Genomic DNA, 23,991 nt, shown 5'->3' with positions numbered 1-23,991 from the left:
TTCATTTAAAAGCTATCTTCTCTCTCCCTCAAGTATCTATTGGGTAACAATAGTGAGATACAAAGGCATGAAGCCACAAATATAAAAAGCAAAAAAATAGCTCTAAAATTCTAGACATTAAAAAGGACAGATAAGAGGTAAAGAACTTCCAAGGAGAATAGGGTGTAGCTCTGTAGCAGTGTGTGCTTAGCATGTAACAGGCACTGGACTCGACCAGCACCAAAACAAGAAAACCTACAGACTGCATAAACCATAAATAAGACAATTCCAAAATTAATTCACCATGTGTTACATAGTTTGGAAAACAGGAGAAACTAGATCCCAGCCAACGCAGGATGGAGGAATTCATGTGTACAGTGAGAGGCCATGAATATACAAGTGTTTTCTAGTAAGGGTGAAATCAGGAAGAGCTAGATGTAACTGGAAAAGCAATCAAATCAATTTCATCTCTCCACTACACACTACCAGGTAACTATCTTTCTTCTCTACAAAGAAACTACAATGGTGAATTTTCTGGAGATAGTAAACCAAAAGAAATCGAGGCAGGTACCAGGGACGGTGGCATACACCTGCAACACCAGCACTCATGAAACAGAGGCAGTTCAAGACCAGCCTGATCTATGTAAGGAGTTGGAGGCCAGCAAGTACTATATTGTAAGTCCCTGTCTTTTAAAAGAGAAAGGTAAGTAAACCTAGACCACAAGACAGGACAGCTGAGACAGAACAGTGAGATCATACTAAAAATGAAGAACTAAATGGAAGCCTAGGAACAAAACAGTATTTCAGAAAATTAAAACAAAGCAAAACCTCAACAGAACTTCAAATGATTATATTAAAGAATTAAAAAAACAAAGTAAACTATCACATGAAAATAACAAAAGAAAAACTGGGGGCTGGAGAGATGGCTCAGAGGTTAACAGCACTGACTGCTCTTCCAGAGGTCCTGAGTTCAATTCCTAGCACCCACATGGTGGCTCACTACCATCTGTAATGAGATCTGGCACCCTCTCCTGTATGCATAATAAATAAATAAATAAACAAACAAACAAACAAATAAATAAATAAATAAAGGGCTTCTTCTTCTAAAAAAAAGAAAAACTGAAAGTTAAATACAAAATACTAAATAAAAATTAAGATCAATTAATAACAGAGGATCCAAGGCCCAAACTCAAAAGCATACCAAAAAAAAACACCTCAAATTATGAATATAAAAAAATGAGGAAATTATCAAAGATATAATCCAAAAACATTTCTCTGACCTGAACTAATTTTTCCTAACATGAGTTAACAACTTAGAAGAATGTGTGCCAGGTCAGGCAGGGTGGTGCACGCCTTTAATCCCAGCACTTGGGAGACAAAGGCAGGTGGATGGAGGCTAGCCTGGTCTACAGAGGGAGTTCCAGGACAACCAGAGCTACACAAAGAAACCCTGTCTCCAAAAACCAAGGGAAAAAAGATTGTGTGTCCAGAATAATCACTAAAAAAAAAAGTAAACTAGTATTACAGTATCAGAATTAACCTGGATAAGAAGAAAATATTAGCCAGGTGTGGTACACACACCCTTGGATCTCAGCACTGGGAGGCAGATCTCTGCCAGTTTAAGGCCAACCTGGTCTACAATGTGTTCCAGGGCAGCCAGGGCTATTAACACAGAGAAACTCTCTCTGGAGAGAAAAAAAAAAAAGGAAAAAGAAAAAGAAAAAAATATTAAAATCCTGGTTGCAGATGAAGTTCACTGATAGAGAACATGCCTTACATGGGAGAGAGTCTGAGTTCAATCCCTAGCATTTGGAGAAGAGGGTATTAAATTCTGAAAGAACATTCACAAATAATTAGAAACTGACAGTACATGGCTATAATCTTAGTACTTGGGAGACAGAGGAAGAAGATGGCCTCCAAAGTCAAGACTAGTCTAGATCATATAGTGACTTCACATGAACACGGGTTACAGAGTGAGACAAGAAAGGCAGCATAGGCTAAATATGCAAGAGGTCCTGGGTTCACTTTGCAGCAGCTCACACACATACAAAGGGAAGACCAAAGTGATGGAAAGGAGAGAAAAATGAAAAAGATGCTAAAAAGAAAGCTCATTCTGCCTGGCAGCAGTGGCGCACGCCTTTGATCCCAGCACTCTGGAGGCAGAGGCAGGTGGATCTCTGTGAGTTCGAGGCCAGCCTGGTCTACAGAGTGAGTTACAGGACAGCCAGGACTGTTTCACAGAGAAACCCAGTCTTGGGGGGGAAAAAAAAAAGGAAAAAGAAAATTCAATTTATAGACTACCATGAAGATTAACTATATAGATCTTTTTCTGGTTTGTTTTGGTTTTGTTTTGTTTTTTTTTTTGAGACAGAGTCTATGTAGTCCTGGCTTTCCTGGAGCTCATTATGTTGATCAGGCAGGCCTCAAACTGCCTCCTGAGAGCCAGGATTAAAGGTATGGGCCACCACATCCAGCCTAACCATATAGAATTATAAGAGGAGCAATTACAAAATACACAAAGATTTAGCTTGGGTTTTAAGAGGAAATTTTTTTTTTTTTTTTTTAATTTAGGGCCATAATAATGGCTCCAAGGGTAAATGTACTTGCTGCCAATCCTGACAATCTGAGGTACCAATATAGTGTAAGGAGAGAAGGAAGGAACTTCAAGCTGTCTTCCAACATCTACATATGCACAAGAGACAAGCACGCACACACATATACAAATAAAAACAAACTGGTTAAAGAAAAAATGGAGCAGAGCATGGTGGTGGACACCTTTAATCCCAGCATGTGGGAGGCAGAGGCAGGTGGATCTCTGAATTCGAGGCCAGCCTGGTCTACAAAGCAAGTTCTAGGGCAGCCAGGGCCACAAAGAGAAACCCTATTTGGGGGTGGGGGGTAGGGGGGGATGACCCAGGTGCATTTCCCAGCACCCACATGCCAGCTCACAACAGTCTGAAACTCCAGTCCCAGAGGATACAATGCCATCATCATCTGGTCTCCATGGGCACTGCATATACCTGATGCACAGACAATACATATGCATTTCCGAACTTTCACACACAAACAATAAAAATACTATATCAGGTGTGGTGGTGCATACCTTTAATCCCAGCACTTGGAAGGCAGAGGCAGGATCTCCTCTATGAATTCAAGGCCAGCCTGGTCTACAAAACAAGTTCCAGGAAAGCCAGGGCTGTTACACAGAGAAATCCTGTCTTGAAGTGGGGGAGGGGGGAGGAAATACCACGAAATAAAATACAAAGTCAAAACTAAAAATGAATCAATGAACCCATCTTCTCAAAAGCATGAATGAAAATGGGTAGTGATCTACAGATGGTTTAGGGTGAAACCTTTTTGGTTTTTGTTTTGGTTTCTTTTCCCCACAGACAGGGTTTCTCTGTATAACAGTCCTGGCTGGACTTGCTCTGTAGACCAGGCTGGCCTTGAACTCACAGAGATCCTCCTGCCTCTGCCTCCAGAGTGCTGGGATTAAAGGGGTGCACCAACACCGCCCAGTTTAGGCTGAAATTTTTTAACTCATTAGATAAACAATAAGCATAAATATGAAGACAGCTAGTTTCCATAATATAAGCACACACACAAAACAAATAGAAGACATGAAAAACAGAATGAAAGTCTCACACACCTAAATCATAGTTAGAGAAGAAAACTGAATGAGTTGACAGTATTTGAAGACAAGGAAGATAGTACATTTTTTTCCTTTTTGAGTTCAGGGTCTCACTCTGTAACCCAAGGTACTCACTATGTAATGCTACCTGACCTCAATCCTCCTGCCTCAGCCTCCAAAGTGCTGAGGCTACAGGTGTCAGCCATCATACTTTTCTTCTAGAAAAGAACATATTCTGAAGTAAAAGAACATTGCTCCTTGGATGAAAAAAGAAGGCCAAGCCTGAAGAGAACAAGCTGTCAACTGTCTATTCAAACATACCAGAAAGCAGACTAGAATGAAATCTTACTTCCAGCTAAATAGCTATTATTCTAGAATTCAAACTAACACACAAAAGCACAAAAATGAAAATGCTAAACACATGTATACCAAATAACTTCAAAATAAAGGCAAATGGGCTGGAGTATAGCTTAAGGGTAAAACAGTGAGGACCTGGATTCAATCCCAGAACAAGAGAAGAAGAATGAACAAAGTACAGCATCACTGTGTCTACAGTCACAACTACTTAGGAGGACCAAGGGCCCATATAGTCCAGCATGGGCAGGACTGCAGCTTTGGCTCACTGGTTAAGGGTTTGCTTAGTATGTCCAAGTCCTTGGGTTTAATCATCAGCATCTTTTAATCTAATACATAGGCTGCTATTCCTGTAAAATAATACAAATTATACATACTCATAGATGTGTACATATGATAATATGACTACTGAAACGTGGTCTAAAAGAGAGTAAGTTTATAAAAATTAATTCAGACTGTGAAGAATAAAATAAAAATATCAACTTAAATCTTTTAATTTCTTTTTTTCTTTTGGGAGAGTGATGAAAACAGTCTCAATAACTGAGTGCAGGAAATAAATTTGCCTATTAATAATCTGTTAGGGGCTGGAAAGATGGCTTAGTGATGTACTGGTCTTAGAGGAACAGTCTCGTTCTCAGTATCCACAACAAGCTCATGGGCTGTAACTTTTAGCTACAGGAAATCTAATTTCCAAGTCCACAGAGGCCACAAACACAGATAATAAAAAATAAATTATAAAACTGGAATAAGTGAAGGCCTGTAATCCCAGCACTTGGGAGGCAGAGAAAGGATGATTAGAAGTTCAAGGTCATCCTCAGTTATACAATGAGTTTTCAGTTAGCTTGGGCTATGTGAGACCTTGTTTCAATAACAGAAATATTTTTTTATTTTAGGTAACTGGAGAGATGGGCTTAGTCATCAGTGGGAACAGTACTGGTTTAAGAATGCACACTGTTCTTGCAGAGGACCCTCATGTTCAGTTCTCATGCAGCTCAAACACCTTAACTCCAGCCCCAGGGCCTTTTCAGGGACAACACATACATTTTCTTTTTTTTTTTTTTTTTTAATTTAAAAAATTTTAAGAAATTTAAGGCCACCCTCAGTTATACAATAAGGGAGTTTTGCTTGTATGTTTTGTTTTTTTGGTTGTTGTCTGACTGGGGAAGTTTTGCTTGTATGTTTTGGTTTTTTGTTGTCTGACTGGGGTCTTTTGGTTTTTTGGGGGGGAGATTTTATTGTTGTTTTGTTGGTTTTGAAACAGGGTCTCACTCTACAGAGACCAGTCTGGCCTAGAAACCACTATGCAATTCAGACTAACCTCAAACTCATAGCAACCCTCCTACCTCAGCCTCCCAAGTGCCGGCATAAGCCACCATGTTTGACATTTCGATTTTTCTTTTCCTTTTTTTTTTTTTTTTTTGAGACAGCATCCCAAGCTACCCTCCAACTCAAAATCCTCTCCCTACCTCTAGAATGCTGGGATTATGCACATGTTTCACCATGATAAAAACTCCAGGTCTTTTTTTTAAGGTTACATTTATTTGGTTTTGTTTTTTGTTGTTTTATTTGGAGGTATGACTTGGAATGTGAGTGGAGGTCAGAGAACAACTTGTGGCATGTATGTTCCCAGGGTCAAACTTAGGTTGGTGGTCTTGGTGACAAGTTCCCTTACCCACTGAGCCATCTCAGGGCTTTCATTTGTCCTCTCTTCTATCACCTCTTCTTCAATCACTATTACTCTGAGAAACTTTTGCTTGTTCCTAGGGCCTTGGGCTTTGAAGTACACATTCTACCCACTGAGCCATACTTCCTACATAATTGTTATTAACGATGGTAAAGTCACTCTAGAGTAACTAACTGCGATGTCACTCAGTCACCCATCACTCTTCCTTTTAAGGTGTTCCCAGTGGATTTCAATGTCCTCTCTTTAAGGTCGTCCTTCATCTCTGAGAGTATCATCCTGTACCTTTTTCTAATCTCACCTTTTAAATGCATTCTACATACTATCCAACAAAAACTGTTTTCTTGGCCAGGCAGTGGTAGCAAATGTCTTTAATCCCAGCACATGGGAGGCAGTGGTAGGCGGATCTCTGTGAGTTCGAGGCCAGCCTGGTCTACAGAGCAAGTTCCAGGACAGGCTCCAAAGCTACACAGCAAAACCTTGTCTTGAAAACAAAAAACAGTTTTCTGAAAATGCTGCTTTATCTTTCTGGATCATTACTATACCATATCTGTCAAAGTTCTTAAAACCAGCTTATAACTCTTTTCTGGCAAGTGAGAAAGCCATTTCTGATCAAGAATTCCCTAACTGTATTTGAGCAACTTGATCTGATCTTAAAGAGGCCTAGAGGTAGGCACCATATCTAAGTCAAACCAGTCCAGGGCAATTTTAACCAAAAGAATATCAGATTCAGATTGAGATTTTAGGCTCTTAGGACAGGAGGTACAGGTTGGAGAGACAACCTGTGTATATAAGAACTTGTCACCAGTACCACACATCAGCCCTGACCACCTGAGTTCAGATGCCCAGAACCCATGGAAAAGGCAGACTCAGTAGTACAAGCACCTGTAAGCCCAGCAAGCCTCTACAGAGGTAGAGCTGGGACATCTGCTCACAGGCCAGCTCACTTGTTTATGCAGAGTAAAAGAGACTCTCTCTCTCTCTTTTATCTTTTATTTTTACATTTTTGAGACAAGGTCAATGTAATCCTGACTATCCTGGAACTTGCTGTATTGACCAGACTGCTTCTGCCTCCTGAATGCTGAAATTAAAGCCATTTGCCACCATGATTCACCAAGACCATCTTAAAGAACTTGAAAGGTGGGGACTGATAAAACGGCTGTCCTCTAACTCACACTCTTTTTCAAGTGCACACGCACAGACACAGACACACAGACACACACCCCTATTTTTTTTTTTTTTGAATTCCAAAAGATTTTTTTTTTAAAAGCCATAAGCTACCTAGGTATGGCAGCCCTCACCAATCTCAGCACACAAGAGGTTGAGACAAGAGGTTAATAGTTTGAGGCAAGCCAGCCTGGTCTCCATAGTAAGTTAAAGACCTGTCTCAAAAAGAGATTGGGAGAGACAGAAAGGTGAAAAGAGGAGCTGAGAAATAGTCATCCCTCTCCACAGGAGGCAATATAAGAAGGTAGAAAATAACTTAATGGCTGCCTAGATTGCAATTCTAGATATGTATTTCCCTTAAAACTATAGCTTTCTAATCCATAAAATGAGAACTACTTCAGGAATTTGACAATTCAATGAAGTAATTGTTGTAAAACATTTAGTACAGTATCTGGAACATAGTTAAACTCTTGGAGAGGTTAACTCCTAGTCAATAATTTTCACAAAGATAAAGAAGGAAGGTACTGCAGAAGAGATAACAGGACTAGCTCAAGTTCTGTCCATATTAAGACTCTTGGTTCCTATATCCTTACAATAAAAGATACTCTGTTTTGTTCATACAAGCTTAGAATCGGACTTCTGTCTCATTACTGTCACTACAGGAATTTAAAAGACTATACCTCTTTTTTAATGGTTTCCCACATCCCACCAATTTAAATAAATTGAAATAAAACATGCTCCCAATATAGCTACCATATTTACCGTGACATTCTGACCACTTCCATAAAACAAAGGGATAAAAATGACTAGTATTTGAGGCATCCCCCCACATCCCAACCAGTACTTTTCCTCTCATGTATTTAATGCTTCTACCTTGTCCTCCTCATTTCACATTAGTGTTACTGAGAATCTGGTAATTCAAGCTAATTTCATTTGCTTAGAAACCACCCTAAACATAACATCCAACACAGAGAAAAAGTCAACAAGTAGACTTTCCATATTTCAAGTTTCTCCACACACACACACAAACTTTTGAAGCCCAGATTAGTCTCAAACTAGAACTCACTATATAGCCAAGGAAGACTATTAACTTTTGATCCCCTACCTTCACTTCCTGAGCATTAGGATTACAGATGTATATGACACCACACCCACTTTCATGCAGTACTGGGGTGGAACTTAGGGCCCCTCATGCACACTAAGCAAGCTTTCTACCAACTGAACTACATTCCCTCAAAGTCTTGAAATGTGCATGATTGACTTCATCTTCCATTTGCTAAGTCCTATTATTTTAACATTACAATAATTAGCTATAATTCTGCTACACTGGATTTTCACATACAATCAACTGAGATTCACTATCTTATATAAGCTACCGGGCCATAAGGGCTACTCACCTAGAACCACCCAAGGCAAAAATAAAACTTCTACTTTTGCTATATGCCTAAGAAAAGAGGTTGAAATGTCTGTTTTCTAACTTCAAGCCGAACCTCTCTCATTTCCCAAAAAGTCACCAAAGTGCTCACAAAGACGATGACAAGTTTAAAAAAACAGAAAACAGAAACCCTCTGCTGCTTGTCAAAATTGTTACCATGTGAAAACAAAGAGTACTGAAAGTTAAACTACACACCACAAATATAGTAAAATGACAGTCACTAAAGCCCTAAGATTTTCCCCCATACTTATTAAATCTAACAGAAACACCAGCAAGCCAGCTCTAGTAAAGAGATCCTGGGTAGAGCGCTGAAAATACCGTTCAGAGGTATAGTGTTTTCCTAACACGTAAGAGGACCTGAATTTAATCCTCAGTCCTGAATATCATTTCTTACCTCTACTTTTCAAAGTACCCTGTGACACTTAGACACTTATACATACACACATACACACACACAACATACATACACACACACATATACACACACACACAACTTAATTTTTCAGATTTTACAAAATCAGTTTAAAGCTTGAAGTCAATATTTAATATCTGGCATCCTAACCTACTTAAGTTTTTTTTAATATTTTTGATAAACAGTCCTTACCACTCTGGCTGCTCTCTCCTGAGATTCACATTTCCTGCAAAACCATGGTCCAGTAGGTACTTGAACAATGCCATAGCAAGCTGTGGGGAAACAAAATTGTTTGAATTTGAAAACATTTATATTTGAAAACTAAGAAAAAGATCTTTTTAACCCTACCAACTACTTCTCACTATTCAACACCTTGCTTTATAAATTATTTTATATAATGTTGAGTGTACATTTAATTAATAAGTAAAACTATAACAATAAAATTTAAAAATTCAACCTTCTGAGTTATTTCCACTAATGTCCAAAAAGTGTTTGGTATGACAGTACATAAATGTAATCACAAAACTCTATAGAGGCTAAACCAAGATGATTCTAAGTTTCAAGTCACTCTGAACTACACAGAAACTCTATTTTCAAATAAGTCAAAATGCTACAAATGTTAGGTTTTTTTAATTGCATGTTGGGATATTGTTTTTCAGTGATTATGTAAACTTAGCACAAGTTTATGTAAAGAATAAATCAGAAATTCATTGATTCATTCCTTGCCCTATAGTTTAAGTACCAAGTGTTTCCTGTTGCTTTGAGGTAGGATTTCACTGACTCAGCCTCTTAAAGTGCTGGGACTATAAGCACACAAATGAATGAAACAACAAAAACAGAGATTAAGAACAAAATAATAAGACTAAGACAAGCAACAGATACAAAAGAAAATATGCCACAGTGAAATACTTGTGGGCTGCTAGGGTTGTGGCTTATCTCCAGCAAGCCTGTAATGTCAGCACTCAGGAAATGGAGGCCAACCTTTACCACACAGCAAATTCAAAGCCAGCCCAGGTTATTCGATACTAAAGTGATAGTTTATGGTACAGCACTCTGCATAGCATGTTCAAGGTCCTGAGTCTAATCCCCAGCACTTAAAAAAAATTATGTGAAATATCCAAAAAAGGCAAATAAATAGACAAAGTTGTGGTAATCTAGGTATATGAGAATCAGGTAGAAACAAGAAGTGACTTCTAATGGATCCAAGCTTTTTATTAGGGTGATGAAAAGGATCTAAAACAAACTGTGGTAGTGTTTGCACAACTCTATGAATATATCAAAAACCACTGGATTATACACACTCCAAACAGGTGAACTGCACAGTATGTAATTGTATTTCAATACAACTGTCATAAAAAAAACTTTATATAATTTGCATACCACAAGTATTCTCATTCTCACCTACCTAATTCACAGCCTCATTTTTTAAAAATATTTTAGAATATATTTTATTTATTGTATATACATGTGTATGTCAATTTCCAGGAATTTGTTCTCTCCTTCCACTATATGGGTCCAACAGTTGATTTCAAGGCTTAGCAAGAAGTTCCTTATAACTAGACCATGTCACTGGCCCAGTCTCCTTGTTTATAAGGGGACGGGGTTGTTTTGTTTTCAACTGGGCAAGGTGTACTCCCAGCACTCAGGAAGTTGAAACAGAGGACCTCAAGTTCAGGCCGGATTGGGTTACACAGTGAGAATCTGTCTGGGGGGGGGGGGGGGGGGGAAGGCTACTGGAGCAGCTCACAGATTAAAAAAAAAAAAAACTTTGTCTAGCATGAACAAAGTCCTGAATCTGATCCTCAGCATGAAAAAACAAAAGGAAAAGGAGAAAAAAGTTTGATTTGTTGTTTGGTTTAGCAACTTACAAAATGTTTTTCCTATTTATTTATTCTTGTGTCCGTTGTAGGGGCCAGTGTGCCAGTAGAGCAGCAGAGGTCAGAGGACTTTCAGCAGGTGGCTCTCTCCCTCCCACCATGAGTCTCAACCATCACACTGGTCAGGCTGGTGGCATGTGCCTTTCACCCACTGAGCCATCTCACTAGCTGAAAAAGTTGGTTTTAATGTTCATACTTAATTTGTTAAGATTTTAAACTTTTCTGAGAACTTATAAACACATTCAATTCCATCTTACTCAGCAGAAAATGTCTTAAAATATTGGGAAACAATAAAATAAAATCAACAGAACTTTCTAAATACTAAGAGCTAAACTTTTTGACTCAAGAGTGTCCCATAGCACAGGTTGACCTCCAACTTGCTCCGCAAGCCCTAGGATGGACTTGAGGCTTTGACCCTACTGAGTGCTGAGATTACAGGGACATGCCTTCATGCTAGGTTTATTCCACACTGGTTTAAACCCAGGGCCTTGTGTATGATAACTACTTACTTCAACTGAACTACATGCTGTCCTAACTGAGTCTAGGCTGTCCTCAAACTCAAAAAGATCCTCCTGCCTGACCCTCCCCAGAGTTGTGATTACAGGCATAAACCACCATGCCTCGGCTAATCTCTTTTAAACCTGTGTAAGTCTAAGTAAAAAAAAAATAATAGCATCAATGACTTGATGGTAATCGTACACATCTGTAATCCCACCACTAGGGAGTCAAAAGTCAAAAAACTGGAGTTCAAGACCTGCATACCAATTCTGAGGCCAGCCTGGGCTACGTGAGACCCTGTATCAAAAAAGAAAAAAGAAACAGCATAGAGTCCAAACACACACTTTTATTTAAGCACCTCTAGAAGGGAAAATATTTAGATGTACATTTTCTGTATTGACAAGCAAAGATTACATAACAAAATAATTTCTGATCCAATTTATGAGATATGCCCTGGCCCCGGACAGAAAAGCAGAGGGGAAAAGGTATTGGCGAAATATATTTGAGCAAAGTGAAACAAGATATATGTACAAGAATGCCATAACCATTAATTTTTATCCCAACTAAAGATCGTAACATACACAAATGCCAATGAAAACAGAAATTATGTATGTCTGACATAAATTTTCATTCCTTTTTGCAAAAGACTCTCAAGTATCTAGGACAATGTATAACTTTCTCCTTTAAAAGAAACCAGTTAAGTTTCTTTTAAAGTTTAAGTTACTGTCTCAATATCATTACTTGTCTAAATGTGCCCCTCCCAAACGGTTATACTTGATTCTTTAAAGAATGCACTTTGGAGCCGGGTGGTGGTGGCTGCGGCGGCGCATGCCTTTAATCCCAGCACTCGGGAGGCAGAGCCAGGCGGATCTCTGTGAGTTCGAGGCCAGCCTGGGCTACCAAGTGAGTTCCAGGAGAGGCGCAAAGCTACACAGAGAAACCCTGTCTCGAAAAACCAAAAAAAAAAGAATGCACTTTGGGACCAGGAGTGGTGACGCATGCCTTTTAATCCCAGCATTTGGGAGGCAGAGGCAGGCAGATCTCTGAGAGTTTCAGGCCAGTCTGATCTAGCTCCAGTACAGCCAGTGCTGTTACAGAGGAAATGTCTGGGGAGGAAGGGGGTGAATGCACTTTGGGGTCAGATTTTGGCTCAACTGGCAGAGTGCTTGCCTATCCTACACAAAGCCCTGGGTTTCCTCCTCCTGATCGTGCAACCCAAGAACAGTAGTGCATGCCTGAAATCCTAGCACAGGGAAGGCATGAAGATAGCCTGGGCTACTGGAGACTCAAAACAATCTGGGGGTGTAATGGCATAGGCCTTTAATCCCAGTACCCTGGAGGCAGAAGCAGGAAACCCTCTGGGTCTTAAGGCAAACCTGGGCTATAAAATTAATTGAATTCCAGATGAGAAAGAGCTGATGAGACCCTGTGTCAAAATAATAAAAACTGAAATAAAAATTTCACTTTGGCATCTTATGCTCCAATTTCCCTTTCTCCTCTTTGGTAGGGCACTTCTCATTACATGACAACTTCCTTAGGCTCACACCTATAATTTCTGTACTTGAGAGCTAATGAAGGGGATTGCTGCATGTCTGGGTACCTGGGCTACATAGAAAGACCCTATCGAAAAACACAAAAACTTCCACCACTCAGTGTTAGCCTCAGAGATAGGAAGGGTGGATAGGCTGATGACCACACAGTAAGCCACCAAAACTATTACCTAGTCTTTCGTCCTGGATCCCTTTACCACTTGAAATGGACGGTCAGAAACTTCAATAACCAGAAAGATATCTTAGAGAGGTCCCCAGTATTTGGGGAGGGGGGGTGTGTGATTCAAAGCATTCTAATGATAGTACCCAAAAATAAACTTAAGACTCTTCTCTGGAGCCATGCAGGCTGTGCTGCAGCCACTGACCCGCTTTCCCCCAACAGCCCAAGTCAGCTCAGCCCAGACACTCCCTCCCTCATGGGCGCCTTCCACTGTCTTCACAGAAGCACCCAGTGGCAGGCAGGCAGCAGCGAGCGGGGTCTCTGCCAAGGAGCTTGGGGTGCAGCAGGGCCCAGCACCTTCCCTCGCTCCCTCCACCTGGAGAGGCAGGTTGCCCCAGACCACAGGAAGTCTCCTGACACACTGCGGCAGAGGGAGCTGGCAGGGCAGGGGAGGGGAGGGGAGGGGAGGGGAGAGGTGGGAGGGGAGGGGAGAGGTGGGGGGGGGGGAGGGAGGAGAAAGCCTCCGGTGCCCAAAGCCACCACACCGTCCTGGGGACTCCAGCGCGGGTCGCACGCTCCTACCCTCCCCAGGCGCAGACCCGGCCCGACGCAGGCAGCCAGGCAGCCAGGCACCAAATGACACTTGAGAGAGTGAGCGCGGAATCCCATGACAGCCCGGGGCCACACGCACTTTCTCCCGCAGGCCGAGGCACGGCCCGCGCCCGCGGCCACCACGCCGGGCTCCCGCGGCCCTGCGCACGGGGCGGGGCGGGGCCGCGGGCCGGCCGGCGGGCGGGCGAGCGGGCGGGCGGGCGGGCGAGCCGGGGGAGGGGCGGCGGTGGCAGTTGCCGCCGAGGGAAGGGGGGGGGGGGGCAGTGACGGTTGGGAGCAGGCCGGTTCGGCCCGGCGGGCGGTTGGGTGTTTACCTTGATGCACCGCGACGCTGCAGCCGTGCCCGTCGCAATAAACCAGCGGGTTCTCGGCCCAGCCTCTCTCGTCTGAGCAAACGCAACAGCCTCCAATCATTTCCTTCATACTATGGGAGACCTCGTCCTCCAGTGACACGGGCCGGTCGCTAGAGACCATCTAAGAGGGAGTTGGGGGGGACCATTAACAAACACGAGCAAGGCAGCCAGCGCTCCCCACACGCAGCCCCGTCGCCCGCCCGCTCCGCTCCGCTCCGCCCGGCCCCGGCCCCGCACGCCCGCCCGCCCGCCCGCTCGGCCGCTCGCTCACTCGGGCTTTGCCGCTCAGTCACTCACGTTCCGTACAGGAGTCAGGAGCCATGTCCTTGCTGACTCCCCCCCCCCCCACCTCCCCGCCACCGCCTCCTCCTCCTCCTCCTCCTCCTCCTCCGCGGCGTCCTCCCTCCCCACCTCCACCCGGCCGCTAACGCCGCCGCCCGAGGAGGGCACACATAATCAAGCAGGCCTCCGCACAGGCGCACTGGGGGGCTCCCGCTGGGCCCGGGGCGGCGAGGGAGGGGAAGGGGCTGCGCTTCCTCCTCCGAGCGTCACCCGGCGTGCGCGCCGGCCCGCCCTGCGGCCGGCGTCAGGGAGGCGGCCCCGGGAGAGGCGAGGCCTTGCGTGCGCGCCGCCGCGTCCGTGCCCCGGCCCCAGCCTACCTCCAGGTTTTCCCCTCCCCCGCACCGCTCGGCGGCGCCGAGGTGTGCGGAGGTGGGGGAACCGACGAGCGGAGCCGGCTGCTCGGCGCGGCCGGAGTGAGTCTACCGGAGGGCTCCGGGGCGCGCGCGGGGCCCGGGGACGTTGGGCCGCCCTCGCCTCGCGGGCCCCGGGCCGCGCGTGGGGCAGAGGCCGCGGCGGGCGGGGGCCGGAGTCGCTGAAGGGGGGTGCCCCCGGGGGGCGTCCGTCTCGCGTGGCACTGGGAACCTACCTGAAGGCCTGTGCCTCGAGAACTGGCCCGCGGGTAACAATGGTTGGGAGAGGGTGCCAGCTTCCATGAAGGGTGTAATGAAGCATGGCTTCCTGCAGTTGGCCGCTCTAACTTCCCAGTACTGTCGCAGCTTCACCTCCCATTAAATTCACGTCCTGGATCCCTCCCAAAGTTCACCCAGTGGAAGTGTTGCCATATCTACCGCCCACTTACGCACCACCTTGGCCCCCGTGACAAATGAAAGTGCACCAGACAGGTCAAAAGCTTGTGTTTGGGTTATGCTCTGAGCCGGAGCCCCAAGACTACATTATAGCTTGGTAGGGATACAAATGATAGCGGGCATTAGCAACCTAATGGAGTGATCTGGAAAATGCAGCTATAGGACGAAGGAACCCACGTTCTAGCCTGTCACCAAAGGATAACACCAGAGTGTGGTGCTCACTTTTGCTTGAGGATTCCTCTCATCTAGCTTGTTTCTCCAAATTTACCTTTGCAAATGTGATGTCATTTAAGTGGGAGAAATATGGGAGCTCTCATACACAAATAGAGAATAGATTAGACCAATGTGAGCAGATTAATTAGCTGGATGCTGAGTAGTTTTTAGCTAAAAAAAAAAAAAATACTATCTCCCTATTCCTTTCTCTATGTACATTCAACATTGATAATAAGCAAAAAGTGTTAAGCCATTAAAGTTTAGCATGAAATGGAAATTATGGATAGATTGTTTAAATGACAAACAGTTCCAAGACAACTTCATGGCTTTTGGTTAATTACTTGGGGGTACAAAGGGGTTTATTAGAAATTAACAGTATTATATAGTCTGGAAAATGCACTTACTCAATGCTAGAATGCCTAAGTTCTAGGCACTCCCCAGATAATGTAATAATTTAAGTTTTAAAATATTGAAAAAAGGTAATGTGGCTGCTCTTTTTCTATTTCAAAATAAGTGCTAAAAGTCTAAGAATAGCAATAGACACAGCACAATGCAAGCATCTATTGGCAAATATATTCAAATGTTTCAAAAGCTATGAGAGGTATCTACATTAATGGGGAGTCTACCAAAGCTTGGGATAGGGAAAAAATGTGCTCTAAAATACAAAATTGAGAGTTCTCTTTTAATCTTAATACATTTAGAAATGGTGACTACAGATTAGTAAAATGACATTTTGAAGAGGATATGCTAATAATAAATTTCTGGACCTCTAATGATGCTCTTAACTATGAAGTGTTGAATCTAAAGCAACCTTCAAACAGTATACTGTTTTGTTTATCTTAACTGTACAGAATATTTTATCTTTACCCTTATACAAAAGAGATCAGTTCAATGTCTGATTCATGCTCTGCTTCCTAATGTAGAGTAATTTTGAGTTCAAATCAATGTGGAACTTCCCAAACACTGCAATCAAGCCTTAATGCACTAAATTATTTAAAAATACATTCATTTTATTTTTAATGCATCGGAGCTTAGTTCTTGTGATGGAATTAATTTGTATGCAAAGAAGGATAAGTACCTTACCTCATTCTATAACACCTAATAAATATAGGTAAATACTTGCTCTTTTCAAAAAAAAATGATCATTTATATGAAGTTTTGAAATACCAAAAAAAAAAATGGGGAAGAGGATGATGTGTAAAAGAAAAAATAGGAAAGATGCACAATTTTTAACAGGTTTTTATGTAAATAATAGTATCTGAAGCAGAAATTTTGTGAAAGATACATAAATGCATATATGTTGACACACTAGAATTCAAATTACTTAAAATCAATTTTTAACGTTCTATAATGGAGTCATAAAAATAAGGAAAGTTATTGGGAATTCATAGGACACCTCATTTTAACTGATGTACAAGATACTGAACTTTTTGTTGTTTTGTGTCTAAAGTACAATATTTGGTATATTTCTATAATATATCAAGTACAAAAGAAGAACAGGCAGAATATGCTCAAATATGCAGTGAATTATTCACTCAGTAAATATTTACTGAACAGTCAGTGTGTGCCAGGAACTCTTGTATACAGGGAATATAGCAACGAGAAAACTGTATTTGTCCTTTATGAGATACGTATAGTCGCATACTGCGCGGACACATATAATAAAAACACTAAGCTAAATATGCTAATCCTCACGTCGCAGAATGGGCAAAACTTGTTCAAGAACATTTTTTTTAAATTAGTGGTACAAATTATATTGCCAGGTGATTGATAGAATATCTTTCTAGAAAAGAACTTCAATATTAATGTTCCCATTTAAATCCAATTCCATATTCCCCAAATACTCACTTACATCTTGTACCTGTAGGAAAGAACGAAAAGCCTATTGTCTCGAATATTCTTCACATAATAATGTCTAACACGGTACAGGCTCATCTATTTCCTCTAAACTAATCATCTGAGGCAAACCACAAAAAACTCAAATAAAGTATTTTATGATGTAACCTCTAACCCTACTATAATGGGAAAATGTATTTTCACTCCATGGGCAATATATCTTCTTATAATTTTCTTTAGTCCCTAACCTAGACACCAACTTTTCAAATTTGCTTTTCCATAATCACTTACCTAAGTAGATTCTATGAAAAAAATATTTAAAAATGTATTTGGTTCATAGGTTATCTGTGTTCATATTTATCCCCTTTTTAAACTATAGTTTTGTTTGCCTTCTGTTTGTATGTATTATATCTAGTTTAAGATTATTTTCTATAATACGGCATAGAAACTAAGGTATATTTCTGTATGATTGTGAATATTTCTATAATAGTTAACACTATATACCGTCCTTAACTAGATTCTTTACTTTGAGGAAGCATTTTAGATGTTATATTACCCTCACACTTATTTTCTAAACAATTGGAACTCATTTATTATAAAACTTTATTGAAAACTATAACGTTGTTTCCAAATAAATCAGCTGGAAACCTTAAAAAAAAAATCCAGTTTCTTATGATCCACATACACTTTCAGATAAAATTTGCGTAAAAAGTTGTTTTATTCATTTGATACCTAAAGTTTTACCTTTAGTGTGAAAAGTTTATCACAAGCTATATATATTTATATTATTTTAATTATTTTAATAAGTATTTTGAAACTGGTTTGTTCTTTACAATAAGTGGCTCTTGTGTCTTTATAGATGCAAACCCTACACGTGTCTCCCATATGTATTATATATTCAAATTTCATGAAAGAGTATTCTTTTCAATTATGTTTTCAGTTGAAAATCTGTTAATGACTTTTGCAAGATTCTATTTAATGAGCCATGTTAGCCTTCTTGATGATTTTTTTTCTTACCATAGTGCTTACCAAGTGCCTAGCCAGGAGTAGTAAACCTCTAGAAGCATTGTTTAATATACAACATTGGTGTTGAAACAGATGAGTGCAGTCTGAAATTTATACTTCAGAATAAAGCAAGTCTACTCTGCATACACAATCAAACTAAAATTTCTAAGAATTTTTCTAGTAAGTCAAATCTTCAAAGATTTTCAATAGTTAGAATTAATATACTAGACGTGAAAGAAGAGGGTTTTTAATTTTATTACTGTATAATAATTGTACAATATAATGGGTTTCATTATGGTATATTCATGAATGTATAGCATGTCCTTGCTTTCATCATATTTACTCCTCCATTACCTTCTCTAGTCCCCTCTGCCCCTCCCCCTCCCCGGTCATCTTCCCCTTTCCAAACAGTCCCCTTCTGTTTTCCAGTCTTTTATGTTTCTTAATCTAGATTCAGCATATGAAGGAAAACATGCCCTATTTCTCTTTCTGAGTTTGTTAGAGTTTGCATTTACCAGATTATTTACAATTGTCCACATTGTGACTTTTCACATAAAAGTCACAACTGTATTTGGAAAAGTCTCTTAGGATCAATTATAATTAATATTATTTGTAAATGCATTTAACTTTTGGAAAGTGGGGTGATTTGCAAAGTGATTCTCAAATTTAAATCTATGTTATCTAAATTTAAAATGTTTCTAAAGACCAAGATCTAGTATTTTCTCAAAGAGTTTGCTTTGCTTAACCTTGCGTTTGGCTTCAGAGCTGTTTCTTTTGCTATAAAATTAATACTAATAAAAACGTAATACACTTACATTTTCACATTTTAGGAGATTAAACCACCACATAATTTCCAATAGAAAAACAGTATCTCTAGAACGCCTTTAAAACTTTTGAGTGCTACATAACCCTAAACATTCAAAGTGGTGCTTTTTCCTGTGATCAACAACACTTAAAGCTGACTTTTCAGGGTGTCATCAATATAATGTAGGGCCCATTTTCCATTTTTTTTACTGACATTGAAGATTTCCATCTCTGGTATAATTAAAGTGTAATTAAAGTGACATATTCTGCTGTCTGTTGATAGGACACAATAAGATTATGTTAAGTGAAAAATTCCCAACATACAAAGAGGAAAATCAGTTTTGGAAATGGAAGAGTCCTTAGAAGAAATGAAACATATCTGAGACTGAAAAAAAAAAGAAAGGAAAGAGAAGAAAAGAACAAATTAAGCTGAATTGCTAAATAGTATTTGGACTAAAGAAGGTCACTTTTTAAGATTTAAATGTTTTCCTCTGTGAAAGGGGCCACTGCTTCCCAAATCCAGAAACAAGCCTACGAATATGTTAATTAAGTGCATTGTGTCCCAGAAAGAATGAGTTTGACAAATTCATTTTTATTCTTTCAATTAATAAAGTGTTTGTCTAGCCATCTAAGATTTTTTAAATCTATAATGTGTATATTTGCCATTGTACAGTAACAGTGCCAAGGACCCACATGACCCCATAGGGTGAATCTTATGAAGCTTAACATTCCTGGCGAATTAAACACACAAGCCTCAGATTTTTTGTCAGTCTTACCTTCCTGTGGAACTGAGAGCCAGAATGAAGGTAATTTTTATACGGTGGCACTTTAGCCCAATTAAAAAAGCAATCATCTTTGGCACAAGCAGAGGGAGCAAATATAATGGCATAATATTAAAGAAAGGTTTCACAAAGACTGACCAGGAATGCTACTCCCTCTCCGTCCCCACCCCACTCTTACTTTTTTCCCTGCCCATTTGTTGTTTTTCTCACAAGTGTATCCTGACTTTTCATTTTTTCTTTTACTTTGAATGAAACAAAAAACATCTCAGATAGTAAAAGACGTAAAGAAGATTCATCTTCTGCTACCAACTACATAACAGATAAACTTGCAAAGCTATTCTAAATATTCAAAGGCTTATAAATAAAAAATGTAAATTGAGCAGGGGATGAGTGTGAAACAGAATGGACAGATTGAAAATACTTAATTTTCAACCTCGATTTTTCTCCTATTCCAACCTTCCCATAGTTATGCTTTAAATGACTTCTCGCATAAAATTTTTCCCTGTGCTTCGAAATAAGTGAATGATTTCCAGGAGGAAATGGAGCTTTAGAAAGAAGACCTGCAAAATGAAAGTGTTCAAATGCAAACTACTTCTCTAGCATTTCAAATGCAAAATCACAACCTTCACCACCTTTAACTGACTCTTAAGGGGTCTTTTCAAATATGCTATTTACGACATCATCTGTTAACTTCATTTTCTAATTCAAAACTCTTGCCAAATGATGTTTTCATGATGACGTGTAAATATAATATTCCATTAGAGATCAATTCTAATTGGTTTTTTAAAATCCACCTTGGGAAACAGTGCTGCATAATACACAGACTCGTAATGAGTATTTTAGAAGGAATTTCCACAAAGTCTATTATAATTCCTAAATCCAAATTACTCTTTTTCCTAGTAAGCTTTGGGCCACAGGACTGAAATTATTTCTTCACGAGTTCTCACGCAGGAGGACTTTTGTCTTGTCTACAAGACCAGGATCACTTGTTGGAAATCTTCATTTTTTAAAAACTGACGTTTGCCAAAAATATTTTTCCCACATGACCCACAAAGGAAAACAGTTTCTTAGGATGGGTTGCAATTTATTTTGTTTCCAAACCGTGGTTTAAAGTCATAATGGACGTTTTTCCCCTTTGAAATTCCCTGTTATTTTGGAAACGCGATTCACCTTAACAAACCAAGCCCCTTTTTGTTAGAGCCCTTCCTTTTAAAACCAGACTTCTTGTACACAACAAAGAGCTGCGTAGTAACAAATGAGGACAAAAAAACGTGCTTTTCCGAACTCCTTTGAACCCTAACGCTCATTTTCGAATCCCTACATTTAAAGACATTTTAAATATTATATAAAATCTGCTCTAATTTCCCATGGGGGGGGTGGCCCACATTGTCGCTTATCTAGTGATGACTTTATAAACATCTATGCAGCTTTCTTTCCCGGGTAACGTGGGAGCTGGCCTCAAGTCTTGCCGTGCAGCTGCACGTTGTGAAAGCGCCTTTCTACGAGGTCTGCGGCTGGGAAAGCCCCTTGCAGGCCACGGAGGGTCATAAAAGCGGCCGGGCCGAGCCGGGGGAGCCCTGTGGACTTCCGCGGGCCGCAGGCTGGAGAGGACGAGGCGCAAATCCCTCCCCCGGGAAAAAGGCGTCGCAGGGCTTCGGCGCTAGGGCGGAACAATGGGAGCAGCCTGGAGCCCCGCGGCTCCCGCTTCCTCCGCCTCAGCCCCCGGGTTTTCCCGCTCGCCAGCCCCGCTCTGGCCTCCCGACCCCGGCCACCTCCCTAGCCCGGCCCTTCCCCCATGCCACATGAGGCGCTTCCTTTGGTGACCCCAGCTGTAGCCGTGGCCTCCTTCCTCCTATTCTCTAAACTTATTTTTACTCTCTCCCTCGGTTTCCAGAAGTGGTCTTGAAGTCTCATTGCCAGAGTAATGCTGAGTTGCTGTTTCCTTCCGGGAAAGATTTCCTCCAGAAATCCCAATCTAGAAGGAAATACAGGCAATCCAACACACCCTTTATTTAACCCTAACTACATTCTCCCGTGTTAAGGAAAAATAAAATTTGAAGCACGGAGCCTTAAAAACCTGCAATGAACTAATTCCTCTTTAATCTCCTCCTTTCACTACAGTTGTGGGAAAACTCTCCAGCGAATGCCTCCCGAAGAGAGGATGTGCCCAGCAGCACGCAGCAAATCGGAGGTTTTAGCTTACGCCTCCCGGGACTGGGGAGAAAGTAACGAGGACGAGGGAGCTACCGAGGCCGAGAGCAGCCCGCCCGGCGGGGACGCGGGACGCCCGGCGGGGACGCGGGACGCCCGGCGGGGGCGCAGGGCCCGCGGGCTCTCGGCCGCGAGTCGGGCCGCCAGGGGCGAAGGACTTAAATAGCGGGGGCCGGAGGGGGCGGCGGGCCCGCGCGTGACGATACTTTCCGAGGAAGGCTGGGGCCGCCGAGGAGTTTGCAGATCGGCCTCACCCTCCCGTCCCCGCCAAGAGGGGGAAAAAAAAAAAAAAAAGTTGAAGGGAGGCGGGGAGAGGAGCCACCCCGTTTCCTCCCCTGGATTCTGCATTAGGGCTGGGGCGGCGCGGGCAGAGAGAGGGCGCGGACCGAGCGGACCAATGGCAGTCAACAGGTCCAGGCCTCGGCGGGGCCGCGGGCCGGGCCTCCTCTCGCCGCCCGGGGGCCCTTCCCCGCCCCCGCGGCCCCGCAGCGCCGAGCACCCCGCCCCGGGCCCCGGCGGCTGCCGTCTCCTCCGCCGCCGGGGCCCGGGGAGGGGGCGGGGCGGGGGTTCCCCGGCGGAGAATCCTCCCGCGGGGGCGGGCGGCGCAGGGGGAGGGGCCGCGAGTCCCGGAATGGAGGCTTAGGAAGGGCTCGGGCTCGACACGAGCGCGGCCCGCGCGTGGCATCCTGGGTAAAAAGTGGCCGAGCCACACCGGGAGAGAGCCGAGAGGAGCCGGGGTCAGAGGTCAGGGCCCAGGAGCCCGGCGCGCCGAGCTCCCCCACGTGAACGCAGCGAGCGGGAGGAACCTTTTTGTTTTCCACCGCGCCAGCGTGCTCCCCTATTGACCGGGCTGCTGGAGAGAGGGGAGCGGCGTAGCGGCTCTCAGCCCACCCCACCCCACCCCCCTCCACTGCCAACACACAGCCCAACTCTCCCCTTCCCCACCACTCATCCCAGCCCCCCGCATGGGGCTGGCAAGAACGCAGTAAATTTGCTTTAACAACAAGTGGGGGTGGTTGCATTTACTCCTCCCTCTCGTCTCTCCTCCCCCCCCCCTCCTCCTCGCCGCGGCTCTTGACACTACTACAAACCAGCACTATAAACATAAACATGTGTCACTGTAACAGGGCAGGTAATATACGCATTTTGAGGTGGGGTGGGGTGGATGGGGGCTTGGTCGCTGCTTGGGGGGCAGTAAAAAGAAATCATGTTTCACGTGCTCGACGTCTTGGAGGGCTCCCCCCACACGCGGATCCATTTATATAGAATGCAGAGAGCGCCCAGTCACTTAGTCACACAGACCCACAAAAGCAGACTTGCCAATAACCAGAGTACCCCCCAAAGCAAATATACTTAAATACCACCCATCTCCTCCCTCAGCCATCGCTGCCATTTCTTCCATTAGCAAGCAGTAGCGTCAATAATTGAATCCTCTTTCCTTTTAAAAATACTCTTTTTTTAGGATAGCGATAGAAATCAACTTTAGACCTAAATCGAACACCACTCTCTTCCCATAGAACAGTACCTACTACACAGTCTGCGCAGAGATTCCTTCAAACAACGAGAAAGGCTGTTTAAAAACTGAGTTCGAGACCTAGTATGCAAAGGTTATTTCCTGGGCTTGTGCCTTCATGCGTTTTCCAACTTCTGCAAGTTGCCGCGCCGGGCGGAGTGCAGATTCGCCACCCGCAAGGCTTTATTATTATTTAGCCTATTTACACTGCCTCTCAACTTTTCTCTCATTCTTAGTTCAACAACCGTAGCAATCTACTACTTAAGATAGAGTAAGGCGAATCCCTGTACAAGCTTGAGGCTTGAAACCCAGGAGAATCAGAAAATGTTCAGATGAGGAAGTGGTTCCCTTTGTTCTTTCATTGTTTCTCTACCAACTGGTGGATACAAGGACAAACACTTACCTTCTCTTCTTTTTCCTCCCAAAACCAGACGCTCCCATCGGCCTTAAAATACACAATCCACCTTGAAAGTAACTAGGAACGTCGGGAGAGTTTGTATTCCATTCTTTTTCGCTCTCTGCCCTCTTTTAGCGTAGGATTAAGTTGCCGAGCACGTTGCTGCATGCTGTAGCCCCCCGCCTTAGTGAATCGGTCACGTTTAGGACCCTCTAAGTCCACCTAATTCTGCCAGTAGAATTGAGGGTATTGGATCTCTAAACTTTCAAAGGGGAAGGGGCCTGCAACTCTCCAGAAAACTTAAAAAAACCCTGAAGTTTTTTTTGGTTTTTTTTTTTTTTTTTTTTGCGATTGATTTTTTTTTTTAACCACC

The 23,991-nt window shown here is 42.6% G+C and overlaps 1 protein-coding gene across 9 annotated transcripts in view; it reads right to left on the bottom strand.

The window, feature by feature from the left end:
• The window catches only part of Mllt10 (MLLT10 histone lysine methyltransferase DOT1L cofactor), a 181,121-nt gene extending 164,897 nt beyond the window's left edge, over positions 1-16,224 (bottom strand). For 4 of the 9 annotated variants that reach the window (XM_052729357.1, XM_052729362.1, XM_052729364.1 and 1 more), the window contains exons 1-3: positions 13,981-14,066; positions 13,671-13,830; positions 8,852-8,931 (exon numbers count right to left, since the gene is read on the bottom strand). In XM_052729357.1, the coding sequence (XP_052585317.1) occupies positions 8,852-8,931; positions 13,671-13,830 (240 nt within the window). In that variant the 5' untranslated portion in view covers positions 13,981-14,066. Of the gene's footprint in view, positions 1-8,851; positions 8,932-13,670; positions 13,831-13,980; positions 14,067-14,120; positions 14,285-14,637 lie in introns of those variants that run through there. The other 5 variants (XM_052729359.1, XM_052729358.1, XM_052729361.1 and 2 more) reach the window with 5 other exon arrangements.
• Between the last annotated feature and the right edge of the window lie 7,767 nt (positions 16,225-23,991).

This window comes from Peromyscus californicus, unplaced genomic scaffold (genome assembly GCF_007827085.1).
Source record: "Peromyscus californicus insignis strain IS unplaced genomic scaffold, ASM782708v3 Scaffold_8__1_contigs__length_139910024, whole genome shotgun sequence".
NCBI classification, from domain to species: domain Eukaryota; kingdom Metazoa; phylum Chordata; class Mammalia; order Rodentia; family Cricetidae; genus Peromyscus; species Peromyscus californicus.
Note: the sequence above shows the minus strand (reverse complement) of the source record. Positions and strands in the feature narration are given on the sequence as shown.